The sequence below is a fragment of the Ranitomeya variabilis genome, chromosome 2 (genome assembly GCF_051348905.1).
Source record: "Ranitomeya variabilis isolate aRanVar5 chromosome 2, aRanVar5.hap1, whole genome shotgun sequence".
Classification (NCBI taxonomy): Eukaryota; Metazoa; Chordata; class Amphibia; order Anura; family Dendrobatidae; genus Ranitomeya; species Ranitomeya variabilis.
The window spans coordinates 619735691-619747777 of NC_135233.1; the positions used below are offsets into that span (position 1 = coordinate 619735691).

Consider the following 12087-nt stretch of genomic DNA (forward strand, 5'->3'; position numbering starts at 1 on the left):
CCCAGGTCCAACAGGGCATATAAACTGCTACTTCATCTACCGCACTGCAGCCAATCACTGGACTGAGCAGTTCATGCAATGTACATGGCAGCACTGCTGATCCCAGTGATTGGCTGCAGTTCTGTAGACCTGACATCACCTGGTGCGTAATCAATAGAGCAGCGGTGAACTTGGGGAGCCTCAACCAGCTGATCGTATGAGTTTTTTTCTGCACAAAGGTGAAGCCAGGAAAGCTTTTTTGATAACGTGTACTTGTTCTCGACTCCCAGAAGAAAGATATTGTAGCAATGCCAAATTCCAGAACACAGACCCGCAGGGCTGAGATCTGATGGTGACTTTTTTTTTTTTTTTTTTTTAGATATAAATTTAATAGTAAGAAGACTATAGGGTGATGTCCATAAGCTGCAGCCGTCTCCTGGGGGATTGGACGACTGCTTTTTTCCCCATTTTCTCAGATATTACATAGGAGAGCCATTTTGCATGGATGATTTGCCATGACAAGAGCACCTGGGCCACTGTCATTGGAAGATTAATGTACCTACAAAGCTCTGCTTTATCTGGAAACAAATTGGTGGGTGGGTGGTGTGATGAACCTCGTCTGTTCTCTCGAGACCATGACTTGTAGTGTGCTCTACAGGCAATGCAAAAATTCAATATCAAGTAGGCACGACCTGCGCAGGATGCCATGGCTGACAGAGCGTCGCGGTAATTATATCGCTGCCTTGTCAGCGGGCTCCAGAAGTGACTCCTGCCCTCATTATTTCTTTGTTTATCTCGTTTTCTGGGTCCATGTGGAATACAAAAAATAATGTGCCTAGATAACTGCAACATTTTGATGCTTTTCTTCGCGGAATGAACGGCTTTACCTTTATTTCTAGGGTAATAAAAGAATTTTTTTTTTTTTTTTTTTTAAGTCTGAGATTCAACTAGAGGGAAAATATATTTCCTTGCTTTCGGTGGGTGTCTAATCTTAGTCCACCTTTGTAGCCCTGTCTGAGGTGACAATCTGGAGAGATGATAAATCTATGGCGTTTCCAGAAGACTGATCTATAATGCAGAGTATAAATCATCCAACCTACAAAAAATGGCTTCATGGTGAGGATGGAGAAGACAGTCTGTCTGCCCCGTCACTGCAGGGAGACGTGTTTTAAGGGTCAATTAAGCCATAATTGGGTGTAAAAACAGCAGTGAGGTTAGGGCCTTTTATGTGTGGGAATTATTGTGTTAAAAGTTTTATTGAGCAAAGGTTCCCAGTCATTGTCCATGTGCAGCGATCGAGTGATGGGAAAGAATTTGCAGTTGATCGGATATTAAATAATAATCATTTTTTGCATCATTTTTGGCATATTCTATCCTCTCGTGTAAACTGGCATCTGCTTGTCATTATCAGACAAGTCGGAAGAATATATGCTCGATCTCAAAAGTGATCCAGAGTGCAAAACTCTCACAACAAATATTATGTCTTATTATTGCACAGCTTTCAAACGTTAATTCATAACGCCGATCAGCGCTTGTTATTACAACATTTTCTTCAGGTAGCCTTCACTCGATTGTTTCATTTCTACAAGGATTTGTATTTTTTCTATATGGAGGAAAGTGGTTATTGACTCCAGATTGCAGTCATCAGGGTGGTTGATACTTTGTTAAAACCTGGAATGGGTCAAAATTTGATGACGACCTCAAAGGTTTTGGTCCTCATGGAATATATGGCGCTATAACAATAAATAACAATAATAATAAGTAATAAGTTATGGTGAAATACAGCCTGGTGTATTATAAAAGTAAAAATCAAGTCCAAATGGATATCGGATGGATAAATGACCAGCAGTCTGCCAAATACCAGTCTTCAGGTACTCTTGCAAATGAAGCAAGGATCACAAAGCTATGACCTGTGGACACATCAGACGAAGAGAACGATCACTAGAGAAGGACATCATGGCGGGAAGAATAGAAGGAACAAGGTGAAGAGGAAGACCAACAACGCGATGGCTTAATAATCAAGATAACGTCTGAGAAGACCCTGGTGGACCTATGTAGGCACGTACAAGATCGATCTCCCTACAGACTGTTCATCCAACAAGTCGCCATGGCTCAAAATAGAGCTGAAGGACATTAAATAAAATAGCTGACGACTTTTCTGAAGTTTTCAATCTTTAAGTCGGGTCCGACCAATAGATGCGAGATTATAACTGGAGCCGGCGGTTACTGGGAAGAGTGGACATAATATTGTTTCTCTTCGAATGTAAAGAAGACCCTCTCGTATTACTAATATGGGATCTTCCCTCCATCAGCTACATACCCTCCCCAGGAGGAAAGATGGGAGGACGTAGTGGGGTCAGACGCCCCCTGATCGGTGCTTTGAATAGAATCCTCTGCTGCCTTGGAGTCTCTCATGACAAAACGGTCAGTGTTATCTGCAGGCAGCCTGGCTGGGGGAGATGGGGCCAGCCCATGTGACGCTGGTGGCAGCTGTTACAGGCTGAGTATCAGCTTGTTTTCAAAAGGCAAGTGTGGTGTTGCTTTGTTAGATAAGCCTGGGACGCTGGTGGAGGATAATGCTGTGTCCTGGAGCCTTTATTTGGAGAGTGCACTATTTAGTCCATCGACTTAACAGAAATTAAGCAAAAAAAAAAAAAAGGTGGAAGAGCAGAAGCTTCATGACAGACCGCCTCGGCTGCGCTCCATAGTAAGCTGCATTAATGCTTAGTTTGGGGAAAGGTGGTGGCAGGATGGGGCTGTTTTGCTTTCCATTCTTTTGTCTTGCTCTATGTAGCATCTCACTTTCTTTTCTTTCTCTCCATTGTTCCCATCTGCCTCTTTCCAGTTGCTGGTCTGTGCCCCTAGCGCGGAGCGTGTCTGGCGCTCTGTGCCCCTTTCTTCACCTTGTTTCCTCTTTCTCAATCTCTCGCCTTCCTCTCCATTATCCTGCAGTCCTGGTGATATTCTCATTACAGATCGTTGTTTCTTTTTTTGGACTCAATGATGATACAGAGATGAGGGCTTCTGATCTACACACATCAGGTCTGGCCAAGCATGCAGTTGGCTGGCGGTTTAGCCTCTGGGAAGTTCTTGCTCCTTCCTCTTTGTTGCCTGCCTTTCAGGGACTAGATGGAAGCTGCAGCCGCCTCTCATTTCCCTTGTTACTGCTGTGAGGATCAGACTTTAATGCAGATTCTGTGCTCTGGGTACTTGGATGCCCTGTGGTTCCCTGTGAAGGAGCGTGTTGGCTTCGGTGCTGTATACACTTCTGGTGTTCGTGTTCAGCTCATCTGTAATCTGATGAGGAAATGTTTATCTCTCGTAAATTGCTGTGATGAGGGTCACACATGAGTTCATCGCACTTTAGCCTAGATGTCCAATGTCTTTCTTATGACAGGCACTGCGCATGCTTTTCAGCGAAAATTTCTTAAAAGGAATTAAGGTATTACATGGTGCATGCCTAAAAGACAGAGGGAAGCTAAGGTTAATGTTCTCAGTGCATGTGACCTGGTTTCACTGTGAACCTCCAAATGATTATTTACTTATTCGGTGGCCTGGTCTGATTGTGATTACCCGCAGGCAATACACGGGTCAGCGAGTTCCCCTGCAGTCAAATCATAAAAAAAATCAAAGGGTTGTGTGTGATTACAATGTGTGGATTTATAGACCTGTGTGGGAAGAAACTTTCTTTTCCTGCACCTCCCCCAAACATGAGGTCAGGGAGATTTTCTTATGCTATGAATCGATATGTTGAATATAATGGATTTTTGTCATCATTTATCATTAGTCATCATTGCAGGTCTTCAAATCAGTGCTCAAAATTGTTGTTTGCCTTCTGCCTTTTTAGTTCTGTGAAGATCTGGGATGATTCGTGTAGAGGTCAAGATAAATGTAATGTTCTCCATCATTGTAGCAATGACGTGGTGGCGGCTGCTCTGTCCTAGCTGGGGCACTGACACTGCGCTGCTCTGACACGGCTGCGGCACTGACACCGCGCTGCTCTGACACAGCTGGGGCACTGCGCTGCTCTGACACAGCTGGGGCACTGCGCTGCTCTGACACGGCTGCGGCACTGACACCGCGCTGCTCTGACACAGCTGGGGCACTGTGCTGCTCTGACACAGCTGGGGCACTGCGCTGCTCTGACACAGCTGGGGCACTGCGCTGCTCTGACACGGCTGGGGCACTGCGCTGCTCTGACACGGCTGGGGCACTGCGCTGCTCTGACACGGCTGGGGCACTGCGCTGCTCTGACACGGCTGCGGCACTGACACCGCGCTGCTCTGACACAGCTGGGGCACTGCGCTGCTCTGACACAGCTGGGGCACTGCGCTGCTCTGACACAGCTGGGGCACTGCGCTGCTCTGACACAGCTGGGGCACTGCGCTGCTCTGACACAGCTGGGGCACTGCGCTGCTCTGACACAGCTGGGGCACTGCGCTGCTCTGACACAGCTGGGGCACTGCGCTGCTCTGACACAGCTGGGGCACTGCGCTGCTCTGACACAGCTGGGGCACTGCGCTGCTCTGACACAGCTGGGGCACTGCGCTGCTCTGACACAGCTGGGGCACTGCGCTGCTCTGACACAGCTGGGGCACTGCGCTGCTCTGACACAGCTGGGGCACTGCGCTGCTCTGACACAGCTGGGGCACTGCGCTGCTCTGACACAGCTGGGGCACCGCGCTGCTCTGACACAGCTGGGGCACCGCGCTGCTCTGACACAGCTGGGGCACTGACACCGCGCTGCTCTGACACAGCTGGGGCACTGACACCGTGCTGCTCTGACACAGCTGGGGCACTGACACCGTGCTGCTCTGACACAGCTGGGGCACTGACACCGTGCTGCTCTGACACAGCTGGGGCACTGACACCGCGCTGCTCTGACACAGCTGGGGCACTGACACCGCGCTGCTCTGACATGGCTGGGGCACTGACATTGTGGCAGCTGCTCTGACATAGCTGAGAGAAAAAAAAACACAAAAATTGAGCTTAACTTGAGTTGGTACACATGCAGAGGTTAAACGCATGTTCACATTGACCACAAAACATTAAAACCTACAAGAGAAAAAAGTAAGCAAAAACCCTGATGTAACTAAGTAAAAAGGCAAAAGTGCTTTTAAATAAGTTTTTAGTTATATTGTTTTTTTGATATAAAAAATAGCACAAAAACCCGTCCCACCTCGTCAAGGTAACTCTGATCGGTACGAGGTGGGACGGCTTTTGTGCTATTTTTTAATCAAAACTGTATAACTAAAAACTGTGTTATTTAAATGCACTTTTGCTTTTTTACTTAGTTACATCAGGGTTTTTGCTTACTTGGTTCTGACATAGCTGAGGCAGACACTGAGCTGCTCTGACATAGCTGGGGCACTGACATCGTGGCAGCTGCTCTGACATAGCTGAGGCAGACACTGCGCTGCTCTGACATAGCTGGGGCACTGACACTGCGCTGTTCTGACATAGCTGGGGCACTGACACTGTGCTGCTCTGACATAGCTGGGGCACTGACACCGCGCTGCTCTGACACAGCTGGGGCACTGACACCGCGCTGCTCTGACATTGCGCTGACATAGCTGGGGCACTAACACTGCGCTGCTCTGACATAGCTGGGGCACTGTCACCGTGACAGCTGCTCTTACATAGCTGGGGCACTGACACCGCGCTGCTCTGACACCGCTGAGGCACTGACACCGCTGAGGCACTGACACCGCTGAGGCACTGACACCGCTGAGGCACTGACACCGCTGGGGCACTGACACCGCTGGGGCACTGACACCGCTGGGGCACTGACACCGCTGGGGCACTGACACCGCTGGGGCACTGACACCGCTGGGGCACTGACACCGCTGGGGCACTGACACCGCTGGGGCACTGACACCGCTGGGGCACTGACACCGCTGGGGCACTGACATAGCTGGGGCACTGACACTGCGCTGCTCTGACACAGCGCTGCTGACATAGCTGGGCACTGACACTGCTCTGCTGACACAGCTGGGGCACTGACACTGTCCTGGTCTGACATAGCTGGGGCACTGACATCGTGGCAGCTGCTCTGACATAGTTGAGAAAAAAAACCACAAAAATTGAGCTTAACTTGATTTGGTACACATGCAGAGGTTAAACGCATGTTCACATTGGCCACAAAACATTAAAACCTACAAGAGAAAAAAGTAAGCAAAAACCCTAATGTAACTAAGTAAAAAAGCAAAAGTGCATTTAAATAACACAGTTTTTAGTTATACGGTTTTAAAAAATAGCACAAAACCCGTCCCACCTCGTCAAGGTAACTCTGATCAGGACGAGGTAGGACGGCTTTTGTGCTATTTTTTGATAAAAAAACAGAATAACTAAAAACTGTGTTATTTAAATGCACTTTTGCTTTTTTACTTAGTTACATCAGGGTTTTTGCTTACTTGGTTCTGACATAGCTGAGGCAGACACTGTGCTGCTCTGACATAGCTGGGGCACTGACACTGCGCTGTTCTGACATAGCTGGGGCACTGACATCGTGGCAGCTGCTCTGACATAGCTGAGGCAGACACTGTGCTGCTCTGACATGGCTGGGGCACTGACACTGCGCTGTTCTGACATAGCTGGGGCACTGACATCGTGGCAGCTGCTCTGACATAGCTGAGGCAGACACTTGTGCTGCTCTGACATAGCTGGGGCACTGACACTGCGCTGCTCTGACATAGCTGGGGCACTGACACTGCGCTGCTCTGACATAGCTGGGGCACTGACACTGCGCTGCTCTGACATAGCTGGGGCACTGACACTGCGCTGCTCTGACATAGCTGGGGCACTGACACTGCGCTGCTCTGACATAGCTGGGGCACTGACACTGCGCTGCTCTGACATAGCTGGGGCACTGACACTGCGCTGCTCTGACATAGCTGGGGCACTGACACTGCGCTGCTCTGACATAGCTGGGGCACTGACACTGCGCTGCTCTGACATAGCTGGGGCACTGACACTGCGCTGCTCTGACATAGCTGGGGCACTGACACTGCGCTGCTCTGACATAGCTGGGGCACTGACACTGCGCTGCTCTGACATAGCTGGGGCACTGACACTGCGCTGCTCTGACATAGCTGGGGCACTGACACTGCGCTGCTCTGACATAGCTGGGGCACTGACACTGCGCTGCTCTGACATAGCTGGGGCACTGACACTGCGCTGCTCTGACATAGCTGGGGCACTGACACTGCGCTGCTCTGACATAGCTGGGGCACTGACACTGCGCTGCTCTGACATAGCTGGGGCACTGACACTGCGCTGCTCTGACATAGCTGGGGCACTGACACTGCGCTGCTCTGACATAGCTGGGGCACTGACACTGCGCTGCTCTGACATAGCTGGGGCACTGACACTGCGCTGCTCTGACATAGCTGGGGCACTGACACTGCGCTGCTCTGACATAGCTGGGGCACTGACACTGCGCTGCTCTGACATAGCTGGGGCACTGACACTGCGCTGCTCTGACATAGCTGGGGCACTGACACTGCGCTGCTCTGACATAGCTGGGGCACTGACACTGCGCTGCTCTGACATAGCTGGGGCACTGACACTGCGCTGCTCTGACATAGCTGGGGCACTGACATAGATGGGGCAATGACACTGCAATGTTCTGACCTAGCTGGGGTACTCTGATGCGGTGGTTGTGGCCCTGTGACGCGGTGGCTCTAGCACTGTGCTGAACTTGCACATGTGGTCACATTGTACCTCTGCTGTGGATTGTCTCCTTCTGTCACGTTGGTCAGGTCAGATCTGGACTATTTGTATTATTATGTGGTACATGCAGTAGCGGTCCTGTTACATTTGTCGATGTGGAGCACGTCCGGTCAGGCTGCAGTTCTCCTCGTAGCGGGCACCGGAAGCACTGTCTGTGAAGGGGATGCAGCCCTACCTCAGTACTATTGCCTCTTCGTTTTCCGGATCGGTGGGGTTTTAGTGATGTGCCATCACTTTGTTACACAGGAAAGCCCCCGATAAATCTGGGCTGTAGTGTTAGCAGTTTCTTCCACATGCCTGATCCACGTTTTGTGTAATCACTGCTTGCCGTTTGTGTTTTCCACCAATGAAGTCAATAAGGAAAGTAATAGGTAGATGATATACGACATTATCCTGCTTATTTGAGAGGCACCTGTGCCCCAAAAAAGTGTGGCCTCATAACATGCCTGCTACTGAAAAATGGCCAAAGCGCTCTGTGCCACCAGGGTTCATGTGGATATTTTCTAGCACAAAGGTCTGTACTACTTCTATTTAATTTCACCCCTTGATTTGCAGCTGTGTAATTATGATAATGGATAATTAGCTGATGGCGCTGTGTGTGTACTACAGGAATAAAATGTCCTCCCCGGGTGCGACAATTGGGATGAGATACTGACTATCAGAACATGACATACATCCTCATTCAGCAGAGACGGGTCGGGTCTGGAGGGGAAAATTACTGACAACCATTAACCAGGGCTTGATATATGTTAGTAGACAGGTAGTCAATAGTCAATGGCCCTAAAAACTGCTGGTGCTGAATTTTTAGGATTGTCTTCTATTGATTATGTAATGTCCGGGATTTGCTGTTCATCCTGGCTACGATACAGTAATGTCTACCTGGGCCATATCCAGATGACAACTGCCACTTCCATCACTCCCTGCAGTTATGGTGGACCACTGGTGATGACCCCAATGACCAGTAGCCGCTCCTTCCTCTAGGATTGTATAGCCAGCCATTGTAATATGTGTTTTTGTTTTATTTTTCCTTCTCGATCATTTATTCTGTTTAGCTTTATGTCCCATTTTTATTTTCCTTATTCCAGGCATGAACCATGAGCCAAAGTCACCTTCCATAGGAATGCTTTCTACAGCCACCCGGACCACGGCCACTGTCAGCCCCCTCACTCCCTCCCCTCTCAATGGCTCCCTGGTACCCAATGGCAGCCCGGCGGCCAGCAGCGCGCTATCAGTCCAGTCCGCACCCTCTTCCAGCTTTGCTGCAGCGCTGCGTAAACTTGCAAAACAGGCAGAGGAGCCGAGAGGTAAGATTTAATGCTTGGAACCTGTGTCTTGTGCATGTCTTCCCTCCCGCCGACCACCATAGTATGTCCTCTGGGTGGAGAGAACCTCTCTTCACCATCACTTGATGCACCCCTGTAAAATGGTCCAGAAGGGCATCTCTTCCAAAGAGATCCAATATGGTGGTGTCCAGAGCTCTTTGTAACACTGAGAACCATGATAGAAAGATAACCACACAACGGGCCACAAGTTATCTTAGACTGTCGTTGAGGACACTGTCTTCATCCTGTGTATAGCTTAGATCACGAATCTGGAGGAGACCAGGCCCACAACGCACTGCAGAAGATGCAGAGCAGTGGACTAACGTGCTGCAGACAGTCCTCCGCTAGGGACCACGAATATCAGACGCTACTGTATTTTATTCCTAGTTCAGCAGATTCCCACCTTGATATTCTGATATAGGCAGGAACCCATTGAGAGATGCGAATTTACATGTCCTCAAAGATGTTTAGGGAATGCCCACTAATGTCAAACTGGGCCAAGGTAAAAATGTGTGACAGTATGGCGTTATCGCCGTGTTAGTCTGCGCTGTGTCCTCGAGATGTTCAGGTCTCGCGCTTCCCTCTAACCCTCCACAATGATTCTGATGCAGTAAGGGGGAAGCTACCAGGGGTTATAAATGCTGTGGTCTTCGTCTGCAGGTTCCTCACTGTACACTCCTTTGTTTACTCTTACATGGGGGCGTCACTTAATATCAGTTTCTTGTATTTTGGCTCCATTGTGATTATCTTGATTTCCATGATGTTCTGGTGTTACCTGGATAGAGCCGGCAGTTGGGTGTACCACAAGGTTTTATAGAGGGTCACAGTCTGTGGCGACTGAGCATTCCCGGACAGCATTCATCAATGGGATGCGTTACAGGACAAGACTCCCTGACCCTCTTAATTACTCTTCTGCCCACATCTCATTATACCATGCAGGTAAACCTGGCCTGGGGTGGCTACAAAGACAGTTCATTGGCCAGCAGCGCCTCTCGCAGCCCCAGCCGTCTGTAGTGAGACAGATCACTCCACTCTCCAGGGTGGGGGACACAACTCCCTGAAATGACAGCCTATTTTGCAGTGAAGGAGGGGAATTTAACAGCAGCAAATTAATTTCATAATTAAGGTAGAAATTACCGGTCGTTTGCAGAGTACATTAATCTCATAAGTGGCCCATTTAGTGTGATGTGAGCAGTGCTAGGCTGGATAATGCTAGAGGAGGAAGGAGGGGGTGCAGCCTTCGTAATTCTGCAGCTGGCGCCGGGTCTGTGCTTCCATGTTCTGCTGCTCTGGAGCACATCGGGGGGCTCTATCATGGACATGTATAGATTCTGCTGCAGCAGGCTCACACATTATGAGCGTTCCTCTTTGCTCTTCCTATTTTTTGCATATAAGTAGAATTTCTAGAATAAATCCCGATTCCACCATCACTATCAGAGTCTATAAGTGCAATGAATGTAGTGGTGCCATACACATTAGCTTGATCTGTGGATGAAGCACTTTCTGGTGGTGGATGTTGCCATCTACGTCTTAATAAAACAACCCTATCTGCCAGTCATATGTGGCCAAAAGAACTTATGTCCAATTATTTGGTGAAAAATTCAGTTCCAGTTAATAACTTTTATCAGTCAGTAAAATGGTCCGTCAAAATTTTAATTGAAGAACGTTCCTTAATGTCAGTTTTAATAAAAACAAAATGCAAGAAACCTGAATTGTCAGCAGCGTTACTAGTGTCCCCAGCTCCTAATGTCTATCTTGGTATGTACATCGGGATTGCTGCAATATCTGGACGGTTCCCCTTACATACAGGGTCCCGTCGCGGTGCCACAGTTCTGTTTGAGGATTGATCTGTGATTGATAGTGTCTGGCATTTTATTGCAGTAATGCTCGGGGTTGTGCCTGGGATGATGAAGAGCTCTAACCTTTTCATTTGGAGGATATGAGTACATGGGAGGACGAGCAGTCTCCATGGTAGCTGGTCTACCCTGCCCTGAGCTCGGTCCCCACCAGGGACTGTCTGCGGACATCTGGAATGGTGTTAATTGACTGCTGTGGACTTGTCACCTCTTATCCCTGCGTGTCAGCTGATTAGGATATTGTGTTGGTCAGACTCTGAAATATTTAGTTTTTTGTTGCAAATGTCCATGACTTTTCAATGTAAGTTGTTATATGGCGTAACTTGTAAGACTAAGCGGTGAATGTATTGGAAGGAAACTGAGCAGAAGAAAGCTTGGAATGTATAGAACACAGATAATTAATGGAAAATCAATCCTTGTATTTTCTACATTGTAGAATGGCGCAGTGTGTTTAGGATATGTCCAGCATTAAGTTACGACGCAGCGGGGAACGTGCAAAGTGCACACCCATCTGCCGATTCTAATAAGTGGTCCCTGGACACGCTCCTCGCCTCTTTCATGCACTTTATTCATTTTAAAATTAGCAAATATTTTCAATTTTCCAAGCCGGATCGTAAACTATTGACTAACGACTTTGTTATAAGACCGTCCCTCCACAGACGGTCCATCTAGTTACCATGGACATGTAACTTGGATTTTCAGTGAACACCATGATGGTACTTTTTTTGGTTTCTCTCCATTTCTAGGATTCTTCCACTGTGCATCTTCACTATTGTTTTGTTAAATTTTCACTTTTTGCGGTAGAAGTTTACAGCTTTGTTTCTACAATTGCGTCTAACGTTGCTTTTCACACGGAGTTGTAAAATACGCTCTCCGTGTGTAAAATCTCGGTAGAGAACACCTTCCAGTTTCAGGATTGGTGACTGACTTCGGGGAACATCGTTTGGCTCAATATTTAATCCTGGGTAGTTGGAGCGTGACCTGACAAGTGCTGAGGAAGCTAGAGCGGTAACTTTGTAGCTGAAAACGAAAGTTACACAGAACGAGCCTTTGTGTTCAGTCTGGAGCATCTAAATAAGCCACTTGTCCCACAAACACAGATTGGTCCTTTGTTTGCTCTTTGGCCGCCTTTTCGTGTGCTTCTCGGTCTTCCTATATTGGTAAATGAAGACTTTCGATAACCTTTCAGGAGTGATCGT

At 48.3% G+C, this 12087-nt stretch overlaps 1 protein-coding gene and 1 long non-coding RNA gene across 8 annotated transcripts in view; one reads left to right on the plus strand and one right to left on the minus strand.

Annotated features, from left to right (window-relative positions):
• Positions 1 to 12087, plus strand: part of GSE1 (Gse1 coiled-coil protein) — a 368545-nt gene that overhangs the window by 340877 nt on the left and 15581 nt on the right. For 6 of the 7 annotated variants that reach the window (XM_077288840.1, XM_077288841.1, XM_077288843.1 and 3 more), the window contains one exon: positions 8796 to 9014. The exons of the other annotated variant lie outside the window; for it this stretch is intronic. In XM_077288840.1, coding sequence (XP_077144955.1) covers positions 8796 to 9014 — 219 coding nt within the window. The remainder of the gene's footprint in view (positions 1 to 8795; positions 9015 to 12087) is intronic. 7 annotated transcript variants of the gene reach the window in all.
• Positions 1 to 12087, minus strand: part of LOC143807379 (uncharacterized) — a 230919-nt gene that overhangs the window by 199400 nt on the left and 19432 nt on the right. The window lies entirely within an intron of this gene.